Source organism: Phoenix dactylifera, chromosome 8 (genome assembly GCF_009389715.1).
Source record: "Phoenix dactylifera cultivar Barhee BC4 chromosome 8, palm_55x_up_171113_PBpolish2nd_filt_p, whole genome shotgun sequence".
Lineage (NCBI taxonomy): Eukaryota > Viridiplantae > Streptophyta > Magnoliopsida > Arecales > Arecaceae > Phoenix > Phoenix dactylifera.
Window position 1 is genome coordinate 17,773,586 of NC_052399.1, and position 26,884 is coordinate 17,800,469.

At 38.4% G+C, this 26,884-nt stretch overlaps 3 protein-coding genes across 5 annotated transcripts; 1 reads left to right on the forward strand and 2 right to left on the reverse strand.

Annotated features, from left to right (window-relative positions):
- The first annotated feature begins 1,305 nt into the window (after positions 1–1,305).
- On the forward strand, positions 1,306–3,212 carry LOC103718548 (reticulon-like protein B3). The gene is made up of 5 exons (XM_008807424.4): positions 1,306–1,620; positions 2,125–2,305; positions 2,386–2,527; positions 2,603–2,672; positions 2,788–3,212. The coding sequence occupies exons 1-5, from the start codon at positions 1,416–1,418 to the stop codon at positions 2,952–2,954; spliced, it is 765 nt and encodes a 254-aa protein (XP_008805646.2). The 5' UTR covers positions 1,306–1,415; the 3' UTR covers positions 2,955–3,212.
- LOC103718547 lies at positions 3,053–8,523 on the reverse strand. Its single transcript, XM_008807423.4, has one exon. It carries the CDS (start codon positions 7,407–7,409, stop codon positions 5,961–5,963), a length of 1,449 nt encoding a protein of 482 aa, XP_008805645.2. The 5' UTR covers positions 7,410–8,523; the 3' UTR covers positions 3,053–5,960.
- A 364-nt stretch (positions 8,524–8,887) lies between these two features.
- LOC103718546 lies at positions 8,888–26,258 on the reverse strand. Of its 3 annotated transcripts, XM_026809058.2 has the most exons (17): positions 26,009–26,258; positions 25,223–25,578; positions 22,658–22,779; positions 22,461–22,549; positions 22,354–22,389; positions 21,810–21,903; positions 17,780–17,822; positions 17,574–17,698; positions 15,624–15,688; positions 14,960–15,456; positions 14,793–14,880; positions 14,572–14,709; positions 11,521–12,089; positions 11,293–11,431; positions 11,148–11,216; positions 10,019–10,144; positions 8,888–9,424 (listed from the first exon to the last, which is right to left on the reverse strand). In XM_026809058.2, the coding sequence occupies exons 2-17, from the start codon at positions 25,438–25,440 to the stop codon at positions 9,311–9,313; spliced, it is 2,532 nt and encodes an 843-aa protein (XP_026664859.2). In that variant the 5' UTR covers positions 25,441–25,578; positions 26,009–26,258; the 3' UTR covers positions 8,888–9,310. The 3 variants fall into 3 exon arrangements, with proteins under 3 accessions (XP_026664859.2, XP_038985043.1, XP_026664860.2); XM_039129115.1 differs by lacking the exon at positions 26,009–26,258 and having other exon boundaries at positions 25,223–25,973; XM_026809059.2 differs by lacking the exon at positions 26,009–26,258 and having other exon boundaries at positions 17,598–17,698; positions 25,223–25,972.
- Positions 26,259–26,884: the final 626 nt, after the last annotated feature.

Here is a 26,884-nt window from a genome sequence, read left to right on the forward strand (position 1 = left end):
ACTAAATCCAACAAAGGGAAAGGTAAGAGGAATGGCAGTCGCATAGAAGTAAAGCCTACGTTCTTTTGAGCAAATAAAGCAAAACTTACTTAATAGTTAATTTGTAATGCTTACTATATATGGAAAAAAGGAATTTAAGAATCACCAAAACCCACAAAAATTTAGAGATGCATCCAATTCTATTAAAGACATGAAGCAACCAGTATAAATATATAAAGATGGACTCTGTCAACTAGACAATATACAATTTTAAGGGATTTATCTATATAGCATTCAGCTTCACAGGTGTCAACCATGCTGCAACTCCTATATCCGGAATTCTATTCATTTCTTACCTGTGGAACGAAGAGAATTTAAGAGAGATGAAGTGGGTTTGCCATTTTGGAAGGTGAGGAGTTTTACTAGTGATGGCGGGGAGATGGATCGACTGGGTCTCAGGCAGTCTGTGCCACCACCGGCTGCGATGACAGAACCAAATCCGAACCCGAACCGGATGAGGTGTGTATTTCCGACTCCACATTGGTCACAAGTCCAAAATTTCTTTCCAACTTCCATCTCGAGCCCAAACCCGGTCCGAAGCCCGATCGGAACCACCCCGACTAGGCCTGTTTGTACCGAAAGGCTGGATTCGACCCGAAATGGCTGGACTCTCGAAATTCTTGGCCCGGTTGGTCAAAAATTTGGGTCCAAATCGTGGGAGTGGTATGTGTCTTCACCACCCAATCAGCACGTGCCACAAACACGATCCGTCCGGGATCTACTACCAGGCAGCGCTAAACACACCCTCGCTCGAACCCCAAAACACACACTCGGGATGTATGTGGGTCCCACAACCCGCCATCACCTGCAGGGTGCCACGTCAGAGATCGCGACAAGTGGGTGCGTCGGGCGTTCTATTTCAATCCCGCGGTAACACTTCACTGAGATACGTGTGGCGATTAAGATTTTCGTGGTGGGCCCAACAAGCATGTGCAATGAGCATTCAATCAGCTGTTCAATCAAATACCGCACACCAGACCTCCCAATGGAATATCGCCAGGTAGAAGTAGAATGTGCTGGCCACGTCATATTGTCCGAAACGGCTGATAAACGTTCACGGCGCTTTGGACCCTGCTGAAGAAAAAATGCAGCCCCTCGAAGCAACCGCCGTCAACTCCTAACGGCCGCGTCTACCTTGGAGTCGAACTTTGATCCGTTTCGGACAACCCTTGCCCCTGCGCTGCCCCGATTTTCGAGAAGGCTCGATCCCCGCCCCGATCCGACGGTCGGGATCGCATCTCGGAGTCCTGATTCCACATATATTGTCCCCGATCGTCGTGGAGATTTTTCCCAAAATAGGTCGAGAGGAGCGCTCCTCTAGTTGGGGCAGATTCGGTGTCCCTGCGAAGGATTAGGGTTTCGTCGCGCTCACCGCGATGGCGGAGCATTCGGAGGAGTCGAGCTCGAAGCCGGAGTCTCTGATGGAGAAGATTGCCGACAAGCTTCACGGCCATGACTCCTCCTCGTCGTCCGATTCCGACAACGAGAAATCGGAGCCGTCCGCGTCATCCGTGAAGGCCAAGATCTACCGCCTCTTCGGGCGGGAGAAGCCCGTCCACAAGGTCCTTGGTGGCGGCAAGCGTACGGATCTCACCTCTTTCCCCTCTCTCCCCCCCTTTTTTTTCCCATTCATTTATTGATCTGTGTTACGAAAAGTATATATTTTTATCGGTATTTTTTTTCTTTGGAAATGTATAGATCGGATCCAATGTTGCTAGCTTTACTGAGTTGCTTCGAACTGGGATCTATGGCATGAATTAATTTTATTTATTTATTTATCTCGATCGCCTAATAGGATTGCTCACTTTCTACTATTAGAAAGTACTTAGATTTTCGGGTTTTCGGAAACTGTGAAGGAAACACATATCATGCCGTTTTGAGCATTGTTGATCTATATCTAGTTCACTTCTTTTGATTATTGTGGATTTAAAGTTATAAACCCTATCTCGGTTTCGAGGCCACTTGCTCTTTATTAAAATCTTTTACCTCGATAATTTTGCATCTGTCCTTATCACAAAAATGTAATCTTTGAAATCTTGATTTTTACTCTTAAATTTATTATTTAGAGATGTATGACTGGTGCAGCTGCTGATGTCTTGCTCTGGAGGAACAAGAAGATCTCTGCCGGGGTGCTTGGCGGGGCCACCGCCGTCTGGGTTCTGTTCGAGCTGCTCGAGTACCATCTGCTCACTCTGGTCGGCCACTGCCTCATTCTCTCGCTGGCCATCCTCTTCCTCTGGTCCAATGCAAGCACCTTCATCAACAAGTGGGGTCTCCGTTTTGAAAATATAAATTTGGATTTTGTGTGAATTTGTGGGCAAGATTAGATTTTTCTTTTGCTTTTAGGACTCCGCCGCACATACCTGAGGTGAGCATTCCTGAAGACCTGGCCGTGAATGTTGCGCTTTCCCTGAGGTATGAGATCAACAGGGCCTTTGCTATTCTGAGGGACATTGCATCAGGGCGAGACCTGAAGAAGTTCCTTGCTGTATGTTGACTTGACTTGCGCCTTCCTTTAATACTTTCAGGTTATGTTTTACTGATGATACACATGGTTTCTCAGGTAATTGCTGGACTTTGGGTACTTTCGATCCTTGGGAGCTGCTGCAATTTCTTGACCTTGTTCTATATCGGTAATTATATCTTTCAACTTCCCAGTCTTTCTTGATTTAATTCTCTATGTAGTTTTTGGCGTTTAATGTTGAAGTTCTAAATTTTTTTTTTTTTTTTTTGAATGGAATAAAACAGTGTTTGTGACGTTGCACACCGTGCCTGTGCTGTATGAGAAGTATGAGGACAAGGTTGACCCATTTGCAGAGAAGGCAATGGCAGAAATCAAGAAGCAGTATGTGGTGTTTGATGCCAAGGTTCTAAGTAAGATTCCCAGGGGCCCATTGAAAGATAAGAAGCAGTAGAGAAGAAGGCAATCTGAGGTTGTAGTAGGTTTGCACTCTGCTGTCAATTAGATGTGGTTTTTCTGGGCGATGTTGTGTCTGTTTATCTTTTGTCAGTTAGGGCATCTCTTTACATCTTATTATATGAGGTGTTTGCGTTCTCAATTTGGATGAATCAAACTTGTCTAAATTGTACTGATTCCAAGATTTTGTGATATGGATTGTCATTATATATGCATGGAGTGTGTGCAGTTGCCTGCACGCTTCTTTTGTTGACAATTATGGGTTTCATACCAACTGCTTCCACCATTGTCATGTTTTAGGTATGCTTCCATGTTTGTCTCTTTAAAATCTGTGCTCTGACTTTGATATAGTAATAACATGACGTGATTCAGTTCAGTAATTTGCAATTCTTTTGCATGTCCCTTTCCAGTAAAATTTATAATCAAAACAGTGTTGTCAATATGTATACACACTGATGTTCGACTGTAAGTGATACTGAGTGAAAACTCTCCTATTAGGTATTCCAACGCCTTCTCTATCTCTGTAACATCCTCTTGGTACAGGCTATACAAAAAAAATTAATGTGTCATAAGCAACTGATATTCATATTCTTGTAAAGAAGGTAATAATTAGGATACAGTTATGAGAGCTGTTGCCTGGCAACTTATGTCTTTGCATATATGTATTGAGTATGTTGTTCATGTTCACAAGTCTGTTGTCATTCATTTTCTTTGAATTCATGTGTTTTGCTGGATTTTAGATTATTGAAATCTTGTTTTAGAAAAACTAAAATGTCGCAAATATCTTCCTGTGTGATACACGGGGTTCTAATATACATGGGATTGAGGCTTGTTGATTTGAGTATTAGCCTGACTTGAAATAAGCTGAGTATGAGGAATGCCTAGAAGTTGTATCTTCCATTTCTTATCTTCTTTTACCTTTTCATTTAAGAGTTCAACTTTTAAGCATTAACGATTCCAATCCTACCTCTGTGCCAAACAAAATTTATCAAGCTAAATAATCCATGCATTGAGAAGTTTATCAATGAAATATTCAATGCATGCTACAAAAATTAATATAAGCAACAAGCACTCAATGGTTAACTATATAATGATAGGCTAAAAATTGAAAGATACACTTTATTTAAAGGCAAGCATATATATCTAAATATATTCTGACATCACTATTTTTAATCTTTTCAAGTTGAAGGATATATAAATAAAATTAGTATTATATGTGCATGTATATAAGTAGGTAGTAGGTATTTATGTGTGTACATATGCATGTATATAACAAATTGGGTAATTTATTCAGGTTCGGGTTGTGGAAAGTCTCAAACCTCTTAAGCTGAAAGTTTCAACAGGTTTGACTACGATTCCATACCTAATTCATTCATCTTCCAAGACTGGGTTGGTTTCGGGTTTGGGTACATGGATTGGAGCGAAATCCTGTTTGTGGATAACTTCTTCTGACATTCTGGGGTAGGATCAGGGGAGATCATGGCAAAGCCAGTACTTCCAGGGAAGTAATAAATTTTCATTTAGAAAGATATTCAAGTTACAGATATAAATGTCTGTGCTAGGTATGGTGGATTAGCATAGAATTGTTTAGATTTGGACCATAGTTTGGTACGAAGAACCATTCTTTGCTCTCTGTTATTCAAAGGGTTATTCTTTGCTTGAAATTGGAGCTGAAAAATATTCTTAAGTGATTTTATTTGCTAATCTCTACTTATTCTACCCGCTGTCCATCTTGCCATGGTGTAGATTGCATGATGTTGCAGAACCGAGGATTTATAAATGTACATGTCTCGAAAGCAATTAGGATTAAGGCATGTTTGATTGGGGAGAGTTGGACTGTAGAATAGAAATGAAAATGAGTAACTTCTAATTCAGCCATTTGCGTAGAGCGAGTTTTATTTCTTAGTATTTAAATTTCATTCCGATTCCAGTTACAAACCGAATCTGATTTTTATTTCAATTCATTTCGATTTGGTTGCGAACCAAATGCTAAATTCCTTCCCTGTTACAATTACAATGAGTAATGCAGCGACCATCCAAACTCATGTCCGGTGGTGTTGAGCGGTACATGACTGAAAATAATAGAGAGGTGGGACTGTCTTGGATGGGCTGCGGAGCCTCGGTGGAGTGCAGGGAACCTGCACTTCTTCAGTCCGGAACCCTTCTTTCCTCTCTCAATACACCGTTGAGATTTCAAGAGGATGGGCTCCGAACGTCCATTATACACAACTATAAGCTTCCCATACTGGTCATCAACTGTAACATGATATAAAGCTTCCTTGAATTTTCTCAGGGTGGACTGCATGGGCCTGGAGATGCGTCAGTATCCCAACTCAACTAGCCGAACAGTACCCCACTCGATTCGTATACGTGAAATAAAATCATGTGCTTACCAGAGATTTCATGGTTGTCATTGCATGCACTTCATTCTTCGCATCCTTCATGTTAATCCATCATGAACATTATCCTTTGGAGCAAGATATAATATGCTTGACTGGTAGAAATTAGAATCATAACGTACATTATGCGAACATTTCAGTTTTTGAATTGACGAGCTCCATTATCATAGGATCGTTTGGACTCAAAGCAAAAACTGTTGGAAAATTACTCATAAAGAAACATTCTTAAATTTATTATAGTTGTTAAATATGCGGTTATAGATTTGGAACTCAAATGGAACAAGACAAGGAAACATATTATTTGGTTTGGATTTGGATTTTGCTTGGATCCAACTCACATCTAAACCATTTCCATCCACAGCTCCTTAACACGCAGATAGTGAAATCTTATATATGTTTTCCTACAGCGGCATATAAGCTTAATTATATATTTTCTAAACTCAGCTGCATTATCTCAGCCATGATGCCTAGGATTTTTCAGCAGTCTTTCTAACTAAAATGCTCAAACCAAGCAGGCAAAAACCCTTCTTCCTGCATGAAAGGGCGAAGCCCCGGTAACTCTAATGCTAAAACGAAGATGTATAACCATATCAGAGAGAGCTACCTCAAAAGGGCCTAGCTGGTTTTTCCAGCACTGCAGAAAAGAACACCTCTTGATCATCTTTATCCAGCTTCGGCACCACGACCCACTTGTGCTTCTTGTACCTCAGCATGCTAAATTCATCCAAGTAATCATCCAGATCCTCCTTCCGACAGAAGAAGCTATCAATCCAGAGCAGACCACCTGGCCTCAGAACTCTATCCCAGTCGTACAGAACGAAGTCCAGGTGTATGAAATCGATCCAGCCATCAAGGAATCTTGTGGTGTGGATGATGTCGAGCGTGTTATCAAAGAAGGGAAGCCTCTGGTTTATGGTCAGGTACAGAGGGAGGAGCCCTCTGAGAGCAATCATCTCATTGAAAGGAGCCCCTAGATTGATGGTTGCTGACACAATCGTCGCATCGAACTCTCTCATCCTGGCAGCAAAAGTCCCGGTGCCTACGCTGAAATCCAGCCCAATCCTTATCTCCCCTGGCTTAATCCGCAGAACCTCTTCTATAAGGAAATCTGCAGTCAGATTCGAAGCTGGCTCGACGTGGACTGCTTCCATCCATCTCGGCCTCTCATGGTGGGTGAGGTTGAAGCAATCGGCGCACTTGAAGAAGCCCTTCCCGGTGCTGTTCCTCGCGAGGCAGGCGAAGGTGCTGCACCGGTAATGGCTCCACCGGACGTTCCGGTCGTCGGGGAGCTTCCACATGGACTCGTTGATGGGGAGAGGCTTTGCGTACAGCTTCGGGGCCCTCGCAAAGCATCTCCTTCTCGGCAGTGGATCGCAGCCATGAACCAACAGCCTCTGAGCCTGCTTCCAGTCATCCTTGCACAAGTCCCCCACATCGTAGTCCATGTACTCTTCCAGCTCTTCCTTCATGGAGAAACAGGCATGGCCGATGCTTGCGAACGTTCCATTGGCTCCAAGGAAGTTTTGTTTCCCCAGCCTGTTGGGCTTGATTCTGGCGTACTTCCGTATCTCTTCCACCAGAAAGTACTCCATGATTCTGTCGTACGGCTGGTTGGTTCTCGACAATGGATGAGCCATCCCTGTCTCAGCTTCTCGCCGTCGAGCGTCGCCTTCGATGCGAGGGAGGAGCGCCTGGATGGATGCCAGTTTTCCCAAGATATCAGCAAGGAAGGAACTATATCTGAGTCTCTCATTCTTCAATTCAGATTGATGATCCTCCTCTGAATTTGCCCCTAGCTCTTTCAATTGCTCCATCTCTTCGACGATCTTTCTGATGATGCTATCCATCATCTTGTCAACCTCTACTTCGGCTGGCCTATCATCAGCCTCTCCACGATCACCAAAGGTACTGGTGATAAAGAGAGATCTCTGAGAATAGAATTTGCATAGCGTGGCTATACTGAGTAGAGCTGCAAGCATAGCCAAGAGAAGGGTGAAGCCATATACCCCTCTCTTTAATCCGACCCTCAGGACCAGGTTATTCGAGCTTCTCATGTCCAACTTCACTTCTGGGGTTTCCAATACAGTACCACGAAGAACTATTAACAGCTCTCTAAATCATGTAATAATGGAAAATATTCTGAATCCTGAACAGCAACAGAGGACCAGATCGCGGACTTCGACAGAGAATATAGAGTTTGGACTAACCATCAACTCAACAAAACAGGGTCAAAAGTCAGTGATGGACAAGTTTAGCGAAGAGTACCAGGGGAGGTCCGGAAAGTTGATGAAGAGAGTGGAAGAGTGCTGATCATCTGATAGACACAGTCCTATTTAGTTTATGGGGAGGTGGAAGGAGGACAGTGGAGTAGTACATGGAGATTACAGTCCTATTTAGTTTATGGGGAGGTGGAAGGAGGACAGTGGAGTAGTACATGGAGATTACAGTCCTATTTAGTTTATGGGGAGGTGGAAGGAGGACAGTGGAGTAGTACATGGAGATTAGTGACTGGGATTTTTTATTACAAGTTGTTTTCGAAAGACTTGCCTTCTTGGCTCGGTTGCCCATACTTTTTTTTTTTATATAGTTTTGTATTGGTTACCGTTTGACTTCTGAGAGAGAGAGAGAGAGAGAGTTCTCTGAGCTCACATGGGGTGGTCCAAATTTCCCAAAGCCCGATCGAAGGGCACCAGGCGTCTCATGCACAGCTCTACAGACCTTCAATGTCTGTAGAAACTAATATATCATAAATTCAAAAATAAGAAATATGTGAGGAAACAAAGCCCTCAATTACATAATTAGCTGAGATTGGATTTGGAACAACTGGAGCTTCCCGTTCCACGTCCGGACTGGACAAGATCCTAAACTCCGCATTTGAAATCCTACGTGGACCGACCAAACAGCATGTACTAAAACTACGGCTAAAAATAGATTGCAGCTCTCCCAAGATTCATCCATGTGATTTCCAAAACAACACCCCAATGTCAAACAAATCCGCTCCTATTTTCGTCTTAACTAATAGGTCCAAGATCCAGTGCCACACTTGCACTGTAAAGATATAATATGATACGGAGTTTTTTAGTGTACCAACTTTCAGTATGACATCTGTATCAAGTACTAATATGATATATCTCATACCATCCTATTCGAACCAGGAGAAGAGTAAGTTTTGAACGGCACAACTCTTTAATTAGATATTAGAGTCCCCCCTACCCATATACATGCATCCATACATCTATCTATTCATCCATCCATCATACATCTCATGCATGTCATGAATGCATGTAAATTTTAGTGATTAATGTCCAGAATACATGTGCTGATGCTTATAATCCATTGTAATTATTCATCATCGAGAGCACTCTTTTGCTTGTAAACATCACAACAATTTTCTCTGTTTTGTAAGAAACATCCTCGCAATATTTCACAAACCAAAAATAAATAAATAACAAAGGCATACATCTGAAGTGTTATTTCCCGTGGCCTTCCAAGGCCTGAACAAATGAACATTTATAAAATACCACTCAAGAGGTAACGACGAAAACCTGAAATGCTACATTAATTTATGACCGATACAACATATGATCATCTCATACTAGTTTTTTTAAATATATTATCAGCCACAACCAAACATTCATGGGAAGCATGAGTGCAAGCATAATGCTGAGTATCAATATCAACACAAAGAAATATTACATTCCAGTGGAACCTAAATAGAGACGATGCAGACAACCTCCAAAACTACATCTATTTGTATGCTCCAACACTAATAAAATCTCACTAAGCTTCATAAAAGTTCAATTCGTCGTGCCCCCCCTAAACTCTTGCCATCTTCTCATGAGCTTAAAGCTATTCTTAACTTTCCTTTTGCTGGCTTCTTATGAGCAAGGGAGTTCATTTGTAGCAAGATGTTGATTCCATGCATGTATATTACTGTATATATGCATGCGTACTCCTATAGGAAGTAAGTTAGCTGTTGTTTCTTTCTTGAGCCTCCTTCCCCATATAATTCGTTCCATTGCTTCAGTTCACTCATTATAGAACCCTCTGGAGCAAAACTTGCAGCCACCTGCATGGGAGAATTTTAGGCAGGGGAAATCACATACCCAAAATGTCTGATATAGATTTTTTTTTTTTTTTTTGACACCGAGATTGAAATAGGACAAGGGGAAAAAAAATCTTATCTTGATGTCTATCTGAAATAATTATACCAATTTGAGCATAAGACCAACACAGAAGGACATGAAAGCTTGCACCATACTGTAACTAGAGATTGATGCGGTGGGTAGCGAGTGTTATTTCTGAACCAGGACAAGGGAGACTCCTAAAGCCTTGGCACTGGTACTATGAACCATAGTGCTGACAGAAGAAGGCATTCCAAAAGGACTAGAGAAAGACGGCATATTCTACATACTGTCCTTAGTCCTTACTGAATCCAAAATCATCCCTCATTATTCATGAAAAACCAAGAATCTACAGATGCTTTCAGAATGACACGTAAACTCACTTTAAATTGATAAATCATCTAAAAAGAGCAATCACTCTCCAGTTCAAGTTGAATGACACCCATTCAAGTTAAACTAGTAGGCTATATCATACATGACAATTCTGCAGTTAAAATAATTAATGCTTGAAAACAAAATCAGTAAATAGGCAAACTTACTTGACTCTTTGCCAGCCTCATGTCTTCCATATTTAATGGTCTAAGGGTAATCGATATTTCCCCATCTTCTACCTTCATTTCTGAGGTGTCTGATGGATTCTCTCCTCCAGCTTTCCGCTTCCTCTCCTGTGACGAAAAACTAAATGCCGTTATATAACTCGAAACCATTAAGAAATATGTGAATAATCAGCTTTCCTAAATTGAAGCAGTCAAATAAACATAATTCCAAAGTTTACTGAAAACAAAATAATGACAGAACTGGATATATTTTAGGTAAAACATAATCAGCAATCAATCACAAAAAGTGACCATCATAAACTATAAAATGATGTAAAATGTGTCTCGGTATTTTAAAAAATCGAAAATGAGGATAATGGCAGAGATTTATGGAGCTCAATATAAATAAAGGTGCACTAATTACTTGATAATTATAAAATAGCACTAAACATATATATAGAGAGAGCCCATTCTTCTCTATTGAAGGTTGGTGCAAAAAAGAGAACAATGGGACAGCATGGATTAAGAGTAAATGATTGAAACAAAAGGAAAGAGTGTAAGAAGATGGGTAAACTACTGCAGATAGTAAAACTATTGTGCAAAGAGAGTCCCAAACTGGTCTCGGAATCAAATACCTAAAGCTGTTTAACAAGGCCTTACTCATTAAATAGAAGTTGAACTTTTATAAGTACATTGACCTTTTAAAATAGTGGTGTTCAACAATTTATTACCCTCACAGCTGAACTGGAATGGAATAGGAATTACAGCTTTGGTATGGCAGTAAACTAGGAATCAAGATTTCCCTTGGAATCATCATTTCCTTAACTGAAAGAATGGGGATTCCACTCTTGAATGAGAGGAACGATCATTCCTAAGACGATGGCAATGAACGAAATTTTTAGAAAGTGATTTGATTAGTAATATTTATGGTATAAAAGACTTCCTAACAGCAATGTTGGAAAATTTAAACACCATGACAAGTACAAAATCACAATTCTCTTCTCACCATGTCCTGAAATCCATATATGGCCACTTTTCTTACTCTAGCTATGTTACTCAGTAAAATTTCATATCTGAGAAATCAGATTTTGAAATTATAATATTTTTTTAAAAAAAAAGTAAATAGTCATACCAGTTCTTTCAGTCTTTCTTTTTGAATTAGCTCCCTCACAGGACGATATGCTGCTGTTGTGCACAAGTTCTGCACTCCACAGTTACCTTTTAGTAAGCTAAATGGCCGTTTAATTATGCCAGAATTCCATGAGACACATACATACCTTGATATCGCTACCACTATACCCCTCCGTCATAGTTGCAAGCTCCGTGTAGTCAAGTCCTTCCTCCACCTTATCCTTTGACAAAAGTGTTCTCAGAATTAATTTCCTGCTCTCTAAGGATGGTAGACCAACCATTATTCTGTTCAACAAAGGAGACATTAGCAAGCAAACGAATATGTTTGCCTTTTCTGTAATGGAACTGAAAGAGGGGGGGGGGGGACAACCAACCTGCGTTCGAACCTCCTAATGATTGCCTCATCAAGGTCAAAAGGTCTGTTTGTCGCCGCAAGAACAAGGATTCTTACCCCAGGCTTTGTTAAGAGTCCATCCCAATGTGTCATAAATTCATTCTTGATCTTCCTCATTGCCTCATGTTCTCCAGCCCTACTTCTCTGCCCAAGCATGCTATCAACCTCATCCACAAAAATGATAGTAGGGGAGACCTTCGCAGCCAGTGTAAACAAAGCTCTAACATTCTTCTCATCTTCCCCAAACCATTTTGACGTGATGGTGGACATTGAAACATTGATGAAACTTGCTCCAGCTTCATTTGCTATAGCCTTAGCCAGCATAGTTTTCCCAGTTCCAGGTGGCCCAAACAGTAATATTCCTCTGCAAGGCTTTAGGAGACCACCTTTAAAGAGATCTGGCCTTCGAAGGGGAAGCATGACAAGCTCCTGAAGGGATTCTTTGATGTCATCTAAAGCACCAATATCATCAAATGTTACTCCAATTTCATTAGCTGGGATAACCTCCGGTCTAATCCGCTTTTCGAATTCATTGTCCGGGGAAACTTCCTAGAAGCAGGAGCATAATAGTTGGATAAATTGTCAAGCAAACTTCCATCAACCCTTTAAAAATCAAATGTTTTTTCAAAAAAAGAAATGAAATTAAAAGGAAAGCAAATATTCACATTTTACATACAGAGGATTTATAGATATATCATGATAAAACTCAATCTATGACCAATCAGGCGACATAGCATAAGCCAAAACAAGGGGCGAACATGAAAACCATCTAATTCTTTCCCATCAGCAAAGAGTATGGTTTAACCAAAAAATGAATATAAAGTAATATATATATATATATATATATATGTGTGTGTGTGTATATATATATGTGTATACGTGTATATATATATACCTATACGTATACGTATACGTATACGTATAGGTATATATCTATATATGTACGTGTATACGTATAGGTATACGTATATCTATATATGTATACGTGTATATGTATATGTATACGTATATCTATATATGTATACGTGTATCTATATATGTATACGTGTATCTATATATGTATATATATATATGTGTGTGTGTGTGTGTGTGTGTGTCTATATCTATATATGTGTGTATATATATGTGTCTACGTATATATATGTATATGTATATGTATATGTATACGTATACGTATATATCTATATATATGTATATGTATACGTATACGTATATATCTATATATATATATGTATATGTATACGTATACGTGTATCTATATATATATGTATATGTATACGTATACGTGTATCTATATATGTGTACGTGTATCTATAGGTACGTATGTGTACATATCTATAGGTACGTATGTGTACGTATCTATATGTACGTATATCTATATATATATGTATCTATGTGTACGTACGCATATATATATGTGTATCTATGTGTACGTTCGTGTGTATATATATATACGTATATATATACGTATATATATACGTATATATATACGTATATATATATATATATATATAATCTATCTAAATTTTGATATCTCTTACAATTTAAACAATATAATCTAATCTTGTTTCATTTAAAAATCTGAATTTAAATTGTGCATGCATTTCATATTAAAATATAGTAGCAGAGGATATATTTCAATTCTTCCTTCATTTGCATAGTTACATGTCCCGAATGCTTGAACAAGAAAATAAAACTAACTACTTTTGGCCCCATGAAGTCATTTAACTATATTTAGCACAAAATAATCAAAACATTTAAATTCCACAATATTTGGTCATTCAATGTTTTTTAAATTATGCTATAATTTTCTAATATTACCTTCAAAAGAATTTTCACATTTCATCTGTAACACAGTTTGCTGTATCTAACCATGCCTCCCAGTACAGGGCATCCGTACAGTACTAGTAGAGTACAAAGACTCAATACCCCCTTTGTACCAAGTGTCGTTACCAAAGCACGTACCATACCAACTCTCAGTATAGGTGTACCGGTTGGGTACTGATATGGAATTTAGTACAGAGACTGCAAACTTTGACTTGTCTACTACCAATTTGATGCAATCTTCAATACACTTTTTCCCAATTTTACATGATTTACATGAATCTTGAAGGGTTGCCCCATGATTCCACAATCTTGAACTGCAGCAATAACATAGGTTTGCTTTTTCATATTGGCGTTCAACACAAGCCCCTCTAATATCCAATATTGTGCTAGCCAGGAGTTTGACACCAATATACCGTGGGCGGTGGGGTTTGGAGGATATTGGATTAACAGCTGGTCATCAGTAGTCAAACTAACGAACCATACATTAAGTGAGAAAACCAAAATTATACTGATAAATACAGGATTGTAAGTTAAAATTTCATAAAACAATTTACGATCTCTACAAATTGACCTTTGAAAGATTAGAGTACATTTTGCTCAGTTTACCTCAGTTGTTTCAATTTTTTTAAGTCATATATTCCAAACACGAGACACTACTCACGACAGTGAAGTCTATTGTGTTATGTTCAATGCAAATATAATTAATTTCTAGTTCACACTACTGCACTATACTGACTATGCATCATCACCATGCACCTTGAGCACCTAGTGTAAATATACAGAGGAAATTGCTGCTAGAAAGCAATGTTAGTGCTAAAGTTAGGGGGAAAGGAAAAACAATACAGACCAAACTAAACAGGAAATCAAGAGAAGATTGGTGAACTTTAAAAGAGAACAATGTAAAACATTATCAGATCCAGCTTAACTGGGTCCTACTAATTCCTTCCTATTTAGCATCACATCCGTAGCATTGCAAGCCTGGCAGATCCTCTCCACCAACAGCCAGGTTTTCTTCTATGGCTAACTGTTTGCCCTTAATAGAAGTAGAGACCCTTACTAAGGCCTGAACAAAAATGCCCATATGAAATTATCAGGGTTTCAACATAAATTTTCTCATAATGCAGGTTGGTTAAACTGTTGAAGTATTACATGTCAGCATATCAATCAGTCAAAGATAAAGGTGTGGAAAGAGTAATAAGCTTACTGGTGCTTTTGGTAGTGGACATGAACCTACACCATCCTTGTTGACTGATTTCTCTGATTCATTTTTGTTTTCTGGAGGCGGAGCTTCAGATTTTGTCTCGGAATTTGTGGCAACTGCCGTATCTTCTTTTCCAGCTTCCTAGAAATACATACATATATATATATTGTCAGACATGACAGCATGAAGAAACAGAATTTATTAACTCCATCACTACAACAAACCTTCATTCGATCAACATTTGCCTCCAGCTTTAGAGTATCCTTGCCACTAAGCTCGTTCTCTTGGAATATATTTAATGCATGAGATAAACTATTCCATGGAACATATAATGAGTGAATAAACATAAGATAAAACAGAAAAAAAAAAGAGTCATTAAATATTATCTAACCTCTTTGGAGATATAAGAAGTTTTCCATGTTTATATTCAGGATCCTTGTTATTCATCAGGTGATAAGAAACTGCTGACACCACGATTTCTTCTATATACTTACTAAGAACCAAGGTGTCTGCAAGGCAGATTGAGCCTAAATCATCACAATCAAGATCATTTGCTGCAAGCACCTCAGTAATGTGGTTTCTGTTATCCTGAAACCGAAGTATCTTCATGTCTTCTTCCATCTGGGACTTCCAGCTGACAAGGTGGGTCTCATCTTCTGGTGGCTTAATCTCTATATTGTAAGGAAATAAAAGAGTAAGCCTTTCATCCACTTCTCTATAGTCACTATCCATTTCTATCACCCTTGAACCAAGTATCAATACATGTCCTGTTAACTTTTTCAACATTTTCCGGAACAAGAAATACATCCTCTGGGATCTAAACAGAAGGTTCTCAACATCCCTTACGTAAAGGACAATTGGATCGCTCTTGGATACTGAAAGCAGAACCTGGAGAGCAATCCCAAGATCAGTGCTCTATATGTACTTAAGAAAAAAAAACATATGCATGATTATTGACCTGTAAAGCAGGCTGAGTTATGCATTGCATCATGTATCAGACATATGGTATTTTTTACAAGACCAGGTGGAGTAAAAGTAAAAAGGAAAAGAAATACCTTATAAAGGGCCTGGATTAGAAGTTTCTCATCAAAAGACCAGCTGCCAGTACGTTTTAGAGTTACTGCATCAAGGCAGAAGCTTGTAAGGAACTACAAGGAATAATTTGGATTATGAATTCTTGACCACAAAGATGCATGAATAATGAAGCCATCAATTTAAAAGACCGTATGATTCAGTTCAAGTTACTGTAAGAATTTCTGGTAAAAATATTAACAAAAGTGCTATATGATTGGCATCTAGCATTCCGTCTACACTATAAGTATAATTTGTCTCCATCTATGCGAGCATGGCCAGTACCATATCTGAAGGGAATGTTAGAGGTAGGTGTTCAGATATTCCACTCAGATATGCTCCATGTTTGAGAACTGGTTCTGGGTGGAGGGCTAAATTACCACTTCCTTTGCTCTTTCTTTTGAAATACAGCAGGAATACCCGACATGCATCAACAACATGATATAATAGGTTCTCAATTCAGTCCACCAGTGCATCATCCTTTCATAGGTTCCCAACAAAGAATCAGTGAAAACAAATATAGTAAAGGATAATATGAAACCTCTGCAGATTATAATAAACATGCCCCAGAAAATGCCAATCAGCCTACATTTTTGGGCCACCATATCTTCCTCCATAAATACATATTTGGCTAAAGCAACCTATCTTTTAAAGAATTCAAATATTAAGAAGCTTCTACAACAGTTCAGGGCATGTTAAAAACGTAAGCATGTTCTACTCTACCTGGACACATCATTATTTAAAAGAGCACCCACCAATCCTAATGAAATAGTTTGATATGAAAAATCGGATCCTAGCTAGCTCAATCTAATCCATTCAGTTGACTTCTAGGATAAAGGCCCTCTGTCTGTGCCGGCAATCAATTCCAGCCAATCCAAACCTTGAATCTCTAAATGCAAGTATACAGCAACATCCACTGTTGCTCATTGAGAGAAAACCACTGAAGGAATACAATCCCAGTAATTGAACTGTTCTACGTCAATCCTTATGCGGATAATTCTAACTACTTGTGTACCTTAGCCAACCACAACGTGATAGGAAAGGCTTGAACAATTATACCATTGAGGGAAATGATGATTTGACATTTTCAATCCATTGATACTAAGCTTGTCACTCATAGCCAAGAAATCCATTCTTCACTTTTAGCGCAGGAATATTTTACCATGCCCAGATAGAAAAAGATTTCCTATAAATACATAATACCAGCCCATCTAATTTGAATACAAGGTGGAATGATAGATTATACTTCCCCAATCCTATTGTATGCTTTGACCAGTACAGTATAGTAAATTTCACAAGTAGGATGACAATAATGCCAAAATAAGATAGTGGATTTTGGATATCCTGAAGGATGACTTCATATTGGAGTTCTCTAGGGATTGTTCATCTTCCTGTGGTGGCCTTATTCTGGGTTCCTACTTTCATGATACCTTTATGACTTTGATTTATGCCTCTTTCAAACATCTCCAAGCCAAAATTTGACAACAAAAAGTTCATCTTCCTGTGGTGGCCTTATTCTGGGTTCCTACTTTCATGATACCTTTATGACTTTGATTTATGCCTCTTTCAAACATCTCCAAGCCAAAATTTGACAACAAAAATAGCAAAATCAAACATCATAAGCTTGAACTTGAGATACAAAATTCTTGGATATAATTAAACAAAGTAGCTCTCATCAATGATAACTGGATCCATCTCAACCGATCCATCTCAACCTTAAATTGCTCCAGAGATCAACAGAGCATCCAGCAATGACTGATTTGAAGAGTTAAATGGACACAAATACATCATCCAAAATGTATCGAAAAAAAATTATACGACGCTGATTAAGATTCGCATTGCTACTGACTAGAGAGTAAGTCATATATTGCCACAAAAAGTTGCATAATTGATATAAGAAAAACTTCTGCCAATTTCACAAAGATGTATCCTACCAAATGGCGATTGAGAGCAACAACCTGGATTGACAGGAGGGCACTGTGACAAGAGACTGCTAATATCAGCTGAAGCAGAGGCATTCCTTCGAAGTTTTGGTATGTCACTAGCACTTTCTGTTCCCCTAAAAGTACATGAATACATGGATATTTAAAAAGTAATTACTCATGTAAAATATCAAAAAATATATCTGTGCTCAATATACCTTGACCTTATGTCCACACTACTGCTCTGTCTGTGCAGAGATCCTGCAACAAACCTCTCAAATTGATAAATAAGAAAAGGCGGATCAGCAAATAAAGGTAAATTACTCCAGAATCTACAAAACATGTACCAAAATAAATGGATGATATTTCTGCAGCTTAGCAATCCAAATTTATACAATCATAACGATTACACTGTATTACCAATTGATTAAATTGAACTGTGCAAAACAACTTTTATCATTATAAAAAATCTTAGTTTTGCTCACCGAAATAATCTGAACAAAGTATGACATCATAGTATAAAAGCCGACCAGCTAGTTTGGCTATCTAGGATTACGCATCATAGGAAATGGCTTTATGAGTCACATTATGCATATTAGGAAAGTACAGCTACCATAAGCAGATGATGAAGTGGTTATAGTTTGCATTAAAATGACAAGTTCTGCCCATGGTATTTGAAAACAATCTTGCAATTCTACACAAAATCTTTCTTGTGCAACAGAAGCAACTTGGTATGTGTTTCCATAACAATGAAGCTTCAAATAATTTCCAAGCCTCTCTCAAATAACAACGAAGCAGCAACTTGCAATTCTAATTATCATAACATGCCTCTCTTGCAAACAAAAACTTGAAATTTGACACCATCAACAGAATCAAAATCTTAAACCACTATTTAACATTTCAGTTTTTTTACGATAAGGTTTTGACAAAGAAAGTTACAAGAAAATATGGAAGAACCGACTTCATTAACCAAAGAGGGAAGAGGGAAGTTCTAGCCATTAACTAAATTTAACCTCACAATCCAATATAGATTCTGGTTGTAGTCTCTTGCAACAGGACAGGCCATAAATTTGCATAACCATGATATTTTTATTGATGCTTATACATAAACCAACCAGTCGCTGAGAACAAATTTAACTGATCAATCTACAATTTCTCTCACGTAAATGTCCTTGATTTCACATACAGGATTTATATAGGCTAAATTGGAAGTTATTTTGTCTCGGAAACCACACATCCAGCAACAGTAAATGACAAATATTAAAAAATTCTAGAAGACATCCTATTCTGCAATTTTTAACTTCTTAGCAACAAAGATCGATTCCCTCACACCCCGTTTTACACCCTTAACTACAAAGTGCTTAGATCATTTTAGCTCCATTTCTCCCCATTTATGCTACATCTCTTAGATGCAATTACTAAATTTGAGAAAAGGCAGTACTTATTCCCCAATCTCTCCTCCTTGAAGTAGTAAATTCTTCAAGATATGTAGAGCTTCAAGCTGTCCATCAGGGACACTGCTGCTCTCATCACACTCAGACTATCCAGTAATGGATAAAAAGACTTCAGATTTTCTCACATGCGTCCACTTAGTTCACCCTTGTTCCCTTTTTGTTAAAAATAACTAAGGGTATGTTTGGTTCGCAACCAGAATCAAAATCGGAATGGATTGGAATGAAAATTACAATGGTCATATTCCCCGATGCATTTGGTTCGTGATTAGAATCGGAATTGGAATCAAAATGGGATTTGAACATTAGGTGAAAGTCCGGATTAGAATTTGGGGAATTGGGGCATTCCCATTCCCCCTAAAATCGGAATGGGAGTGGGACTTCCCCCAACCAAACAGTTGGAATTGGAGTACCTCATTCCTATTTCCATTCCAGAGCCCAACTCCCCCCAACCAAGCATGCCCCAAAAAGATTTGCTAGAAACATCAGAACTAGTATAAGTCCCAGAGTAATCCATCTTGCTGATTTGATCTTCTAATTGTGAATCTTTCTAATACAGCCAATTATATGCACCAATTCCTTGTTTGATTTTGTGCCTGATGATGCCTTAGAAATAAAGCCCAAATAAATAAAACACCTAATTACTGCAGTGGATTTGACCCTACCACATAACTGACTACACCATTGTTTAAAAATAACCAGCAAACCTAAGGTTGTGTAGAAGTGCATCCACAGTGATGCAACATCATTGCTCGTCATAGTACTAAAAATATATATTGAACCAAAAAGATTGTCTCGCCACAGATTTCCCTCCAATATCTATCTTCTCTTTCACTTAATTCCTCCTTTCCTCTCAAAGCCTGTATTCTCATAAGTTTTTCCTTAAAATCAGAAAATTATATTCAGACAAAAGAAGTCACTCTAACATGAACCAACTTACCAAAAATAAAGATGAAGGAATTTTCTCCAGTAAGCAAATCATCATTCTGCTTCATCACAATTGATTCTTAAGGTTTTCTTTCAGCCAAATAATAATAGTATGAAACATCAAGGTCATCTATCTCACACTGATGCATCAGACAACTGATTCCATTCAACTGTATCCTTAACTGCACAAATGTTATCAATGGTTTACTCACTAAGCAAGCAGTAAATGCCTACTACTTAAAAAAAGGAGCCAGAAAAGCATAAACTCTAAAGAAAAGTTCATTAAAAGAATACTAAGCAAGGGCAAAGGAAAAAAGTTACTACTTTTCATAAGGATTTGAAATTAGCTGCAATCAACATAAGGCCATGAACTAGGTGTTGGCTGAGGAAAACTTCTAAATAACCACTAAAAATTTTCTTTTTATTCTTTTCACCTTCACCTTTCATCCTCCACTGTTCATCTAAATATCCTCTTCCTTTTTCATGCACGTTTCCAAGATAGATGTTGCGGCCCCAGCTACAGCCATTGGCACGTGATGTTGCAGACTTGCAGTTATTCCAGAAGAAGACGAGAAAAAAGATGAGAAATCCCCATTTCAGCAAATTTCTTTCTCAAGGGCTCATGGGGTGCAGGCACTACCCTAAGGGCCAAGTCACTATCTAACGAATGGACAGTCTAAGAATAGTTGCCAGGTATTACCTAGAGGGCTACCTGGCCAGCCTAGGTGACCACTTTTTAAAGCCACAACCCAGACATACATAAATGACTAGTTCAATTTAGCTTTCTAGCTATAACTTAAATCCAATGTCAAAAAATATGAGAAAGTACCATAAGGCAGTACATCCACGTATCAAAAAGCAGAAAAAAATTAACTTACTACATCACCTTGTTTCCACACTTATAATGGAAGACAGAAAGACAGCCCTTCAATGCCTTAGATCATCTAAAAGGACCAAGCCCCGAACCTTCATAAAAAGATCATTCCTACTCCGCCTTAAGCGAGAACTAAAAGGGAAAGTTATATGTTATGCAAATTACAGATGTTACTAACAAGCATATAGAACTCTGATTCTTACCTCAGAAAGAGAGTGAGTTGTTTAATATGGAAACAAAACATAAAAAGCCACTATGCTAACAATTAAAATCATCAATCCATAGCCTTCATTCATATCTAAAGTCTCTCCACATAAGGAAATTAGGAAACATTTTTTTAAAACACCCCAAGACACACCATGATAAAATATCCTCTAGAATATGCAAGAATATGTGGGCTCATGACTTTCATGTCTTGAATCTACATGTTCATAACTAACCATCACCCATCAAGAATTCAATTCTCGCTAGAGGCACCTTGAAAGAATTGAATCCTACTAAAATCCTTGTTGTATGGCAGCTTAAAAAATTCACTAAGCAGCAAAAGCCTGTAGCTTAACTCATTGTTACTTAGTCTACAAACTCCTAAACCTTCTTCTTAGAATGAGAACTTGTGTTGCCTTATTCCACAAATTTTATCATAAAAATAGAAGCCCCTTAAAGAGATAGTGTCAGTTCAACTTTGATGATTCAAAATAATCAGTCTACTCCAAAAGGAAATATCTAAATTTCTCCTTTTCCTAAAAAATTTATACACTAGTGACTAGACACATGCTGACTATATTGTAGCATCTTTAGGGGATTTTTCGAAAATATATTCATGGTATTGTCATTCCATGCCACAATTGAGAAAAATCAATAAAAGGACTTTGAAAATTGTCAGCTTAAAAAAGATACATTATATATTTAAATCAAGAATAGGGACAAAACGTTCAATCAACCATGTTATCTAATATCAAATCACGACTGCAATACCTCACAGATACAAGGTAGTACCTTTTGGTTCCTCTCTTTGGGGAAGAATCGAGAAGGATCCAAGTAAACTGGACATTCTTTCTAGTGTAGTCTCGGATATGGACCTTTTAAAAGACTGCAGAAAAGAAAAATGCAAATGAATGCTTGCAATCATAAGAATGCAACACAAGATTTGAAAATCTCATAAACTGTAATAAAAGAAAAGTACACCAACATGAGAAACAGATCTATAAAGAGTAATTTATCCGTCCAAAAAATATCAATCTATAAATGATAAATGGGCCGTAAACGATGTTTCAGAAATAAATAAATATAACAGAATTAGAAAAGTTAACTAATTTAGAAACATGAAAGTACACATGCAGACACATAACAAGAATATCGACAATGCACACATGTTTTTTCACCATGAAACTAGATATTTCCTGCTGAGAGTAGTGTTATAAAGTTGATGTTACTCTTTGATCACATCTGGCAAAAAATAAAACACAACGACTATTTGCATGGAAGTTTGACTCAACAAGATTCATAGATGAACTATTCTGATCAGTTTTGGAGATCTTACAGAATCTTTGGTGGCACTGCCATATTTGCTCTGGATCTGCATCGCAATGCCCATTTCTTCAGTTGCACAGAAAAAATATAAACAGAACTGTGATTGAGTATACTCACCTTACGTGAAAAATCAGTTACATCTAGCAAGAGTAATTTGGCCTCAAAATAGTGGGCTAGCGCCTTTGCAAGCATCTGCTGGTAAAGCTCTTCAAATTGGAGATTTTATTTTTATTAGTATCAATCACATAATGAACATTTACGCATTAACCACTTTGTAGCCTATTCTGTTAAATGGTATTTTCAAAATAAACTACCTGCAGGGCCTGAGAGTATAATAGCCTGACTTGCGGGAGAGAGATTTCTCATATACTTTGAAAAGTCTGCTTGCTTCAAGTGAACATAAGCTGTACTTGTCAATACCACCCGGGTCTGCTCACTGTCATCAACATGCTAGTGCTAAGCAATCAAACAAATAGTAAGATAAAGAGGGGGAAAAACAATAAACATTAGAAGATCATCTGTATATTCCACAGAAGGTTGAGATAAGGATCCGAAGATGTTCAGTAAGTGAAGAGCATTAGATAGCCTCTAGTCTCAAGCACAATGATTAATTGCTCACACATAAACTCGCTCTTGATATTTCTCTTTTTTTTTTACAACCTTGTTTCTATGCAATTGTTTGCAATCATAAGATACTGCCAGATTCCAGAAGCAAACCATGCCATAGGTTCCTAAATCCATATCCCAATGATCATCAAATGTTCATAAATCAGTCAAGTATGGACCTATATTATGTGAGAATTGCTTACAATCTAGAGGCATAGGTGCTACGTATACCATTGTTGAGTTAGACTCGGTTGAATCTGACCCCAGTCCATACCCTCAAATTGAAAGATAAACTGCGAGAAGCAAATGATATCCTGGAGCATGTTTCTTAACTTTCAAATGATGCAGTTCAGCAATCTACAAGTTTCAAGGTTATTATTTTTTTTCGACAAGTAGTTTCAAGAAATAATTGACATGGCACCGAAACCTGACCTCCAAATGATGTAGTTCAGCAAACTAGAAGTTCCAAGTGTTTTTCCCCCCCGGATAAGTACTTTCGAGAAATAATTATCATGGCATTGAATGATATGATGGTTGTACATCTTTGCACAGTGACAAATAAACCAAACAGATATTTTGTTGCATCCCACATACAGGAGTGAATCCTAAAATAATCAATAGCATGTGATATTAGTATTCAAGAGCATCTTGAGCTCCTTGTTGAGAACCATAGCAAAATATTGGCCAGCAAAATTTATAGAGAACCAGACTAGTCTGCAATATAATATGCTGCAGTCAAAGGTTGAATTAAACCTAGGATTTGCATACTGAATGAGTATCAGGACAAAACACTTAAGACTTTTAAATATGTTTGTTGACTAATAATCTCAGTTATACATTCTTGCAGTCTAAGGGTAGTATAGGAATTTTATTTCATTTTATAAAACAATTAAGTTTATCATATCTACTTTCAAAAAGAAATTATTTATCATATCCAGTATTCTATGTTTAAGATGACATGTGACTATTTGAGTTATTACATAAGTTTTTAAGCTTTATATGGCTAACGAAGTTTCGTGCGAGTGTGTATAGAATTCCTCTTTTTAAGTATCTGACATTGCTATATATTTTTCAATAGATTTCAATGATTTTCCTCTATGTTCTTATATTTTTCTCCACGGTGCAACTACATGATGAAAAATGCGGACATGGACACTTATGAGTTATGAGTGACTCTATGTAGTTACCCTTTTCTTCAAATACTAATTATTATTCTGTCTGTTTTTTATTTCTTTTATCAAATTCCTTGGGTCTTTGTTTCAGTAACCATCTCTCTATGGTGGGAGTGCCACCTCCCAAGTTTGAAACCATGACATCTCCCTCATGTATCCACTGACAAGGAGTGCCACCCACCCAGCATGCCTAAGTCCTGTTGGCAGTAACCAGAAAATTGTGTAAAACAACACTAAACCTTTGCAGGAATTTATCTCCTCCAAAGTATCAGATACCAAAATTTATCCAGCCCCTTTTGAAGGACCAGAGGAGGTGAGGAGGCAGGGGATCGGGGTTTGGATGGGACAGGTGCGGGTTGTCTGGTAGAATAAAACCATGGCGCACAGTGCTAATAGGCATGGCGCCAAGTTTTCTAAGGTGACAAATTCCAATTATTTCCAACCCCACTCAGAACAAGACAGGAGTTATTTGCTGTGTATGCCTTTAAAAAAATATGCTCGACCTATTGAGAAGAAGTTCTAATCCATCTAACAAAATAAAAAGGAAAGATTATAAGCAAGTAATGTGAGATCCATCACTGTAATCCTCAACGCAGAACGGCACGAAGCACAATCAGTGATATAGCAGTTAGATAGGCACCGGTTTGATCATGCTACCCTTATGCAAATGTGCCAACTGGATAAGGCATCAGTTCAATTGTTGACACATGTTCATTGAAATTTAGAAAGCTAATTAATAGTTATCAGCCTATAATTTTAGGGACAGATGTCACTCATTGGAGTCATCTTACTCCAAAATAAGTTCCATAAACAATGGATAGCATCATGATGGTGCAACCTGGACAGTACCTAAACTTCACCAACTTCAAAACCCTATAACTAAATGCTCGGTCTGATACTTAATCCATAAAGAATAAAATACTTAAAGGCGGCATGCTAACTGAATCTTGGGATCATGACATATTCATCGTTTCCCTGAGATCCACATAAACTCTCTTTTCCAAGAAATCTTGATTCCTTAACAAATAATGTGCACCATGAAAAACTAGGTTAACACTGCAAATTTGAGGGTTAAAAAATGGTAACTTTTAAGTTTTTTACCTGAGGTAAAAAGGGAACTCATTGAAGGTAACTTTGCTGTCCCTCCCGTCGACGACCAACCTCATGAGTTCGTGTTCGATCTTCTCAGCCGTCATGCCAGAGGAGGAGCAGGCCGGCGCTGTCCACCGGTTAACCGTCTGTCCAGAGGCCAACCCGAGCCCCACGCCGACGCCTAGCCCAAGGCCGACCGCTGACATCAGTATGTGCTTTTGCTCCATCTCTTGCACCCACCAACTCCTCTGCAAACCCTAAAGATCCCTTCTTGGTGCCCCTCCGGAACTTCGCCTCCCCTTTCCCAGCCTCAGAAAGGTAGAACCTATCTTGCCTCCTCCATGGCGCTCTATGAACCCCAGAAACTGAAGAAAACAGAGGAATCTGTTGAAAAAAAGAAAAAAAGATACGATCTTGAAGGCTAAACCGTATTGGAAGAGATAAAAAGAAGAACCGCAGCGAGTTTTTCAATTCAAATGAACACCATAAACGTCCGCTTTACAATTATGTCTTCAACTTGAGGAGGGAAACAAAGAAATATATTTGCAAGAAATCGAAACTAGTAAATGAGAAAGATCTTCTTGAAAAAAATAAATATACGGATAAAAGAAGAACCGCTGCAAGATTTTAATTCAAAATAAACATCAAAACGTCAGTTTTCCAAATACTGATTCAACGACATGGAAAGGGAAAAAATGCTATCAAGAAATCGAAACTAGCGAACGGAAAAATAAAAAGAAGGCTTTTTTTTTTTAATAAAACAATATTTCTGAGATTTGGACACAAGTGCTTTACATTTTTTTCTTTTTCCTAGTCCTGCGAGAGTTGCGCAGAGATCTCGACCGCTTCCCTCTCACCCTCTCGTCCTCTCGTTACTAAAACGACTATTTATAGGCGCAGTTTTTTTCGGATCCGAACCCTAAAAAGAAGCGGAGAAGAGGGAGTGTGGGTGTCGGAGAACGACTTCCCGGCGGTGGCAACGGCTATATCAATATGGCCGGAATTTTTGAAGTCGGTTTCGGACCTTCGGTTCTTGGAGGCCTTCACTTGGAGAGCGGGTTCGAGCTTTTATATCAAATGCCGAGAAAACGGTTGGTATTTTGTGGGGTCCGATCATGACGTGGATTTGACGCTGGGATTTTAGACGATGGCCAGGAGAGGGAACCCCTGAAACCGTCGCCGGATAAGCCGAAAAGCCGAGCCACTCCCCATGGACGATTTTCTCGCGGCTCGTCCCGATCCTTGGAATGTGCACGGACGTTGGTTTTCCAGCGGTGCTAAATCTGCGAGTGCCCACGGGCCTTTGCACCTTTTATATGCGGGGGTGAAGTTTAAATAGAAATTGGGCAAGAATATCTTTGCAAACAAATCAAATTAAATTAATTTTTCAAAATCGAAATTGGAATCAAAATTGAACTAATTTTATGAAGAAAACTGGCTCAAGCCGGCTGGTTCAGATCGATATAAATCATTAGATTTAGTATATCTTCGTTAAAACTCTCATATCTAGTTTACCGCATGAAAACGGATTACCTCAAGCTTGATGCCCTCCGAGTTATGATTGGCTCGTGCTATCGGTTTAGGTCATGTTTGCTTGTGGGTTTAAGCGTGACTTGTGCACCAGACCAGCTCATCGATTCCAAGTTGGATGGTATACGTAGTCGGTTTGGT

What these genes read in the sequence shown, in the direction of transcription:
- LOC103718548 (XM_008807424.4), top strand. Translation starts at nt 1,416, where the DNA reads ATGGCGGAGCATTCGGAGGAGTCGAGCTCGAAGCCGGAGTCTCTGATG. An exon ending in GGTCCTTGGTGGCGGCAAGC is followed by an intron (nt 1,621 to 2,124) that starts GTACGGATCTCA and finishes TGACTGGTGCAG; the next exon opens with CTGCTGATGTCTTGCTCTGG. An exon ending in ACCTGAAGAAGTTCCTTGCT is followed by an intron (nt 2,528 to 2,602) that starts GTATGTTGACTT and finishes ATGGTTTCTCAG; the next exon opens with GTAATTGCTGGACTTTGGGT.
- LOC103718547 (XM_008807423.4), bottom strand. Translation starts at nt 7,409, where the DNA reads ATGAGAAGCTCGAATAACCTGGTCCTGAGGGTCGGATTAAAGAGAGGG.
- LOC103718546 (XM_026809058.2), bottom strand. Translation starts at nt 25,440, where the DNA reads ATGGAGCAAAAGCACATACTGATGTCAGCGGTCGGCCTTGGGCTAGGC. An exon ending in CAAATGTTGATCGAATGAAG is followed by an intron (nt 14,710 to 14,792) that starts GTTTGTTGTAGT and finishes ATGTATTTCTAG; the next exon opens with GAAGCTGGAAAAGAAGATAC. An exon ending in AAGAAAGACTGAAAGAACTG is followed by an intron (nt 10,145 to 11,147) that starts GTATGACTATTT and finishes TTTTCGTCACAG; the next exon opens with GAGAGGAAGCGGAAAGCTGG.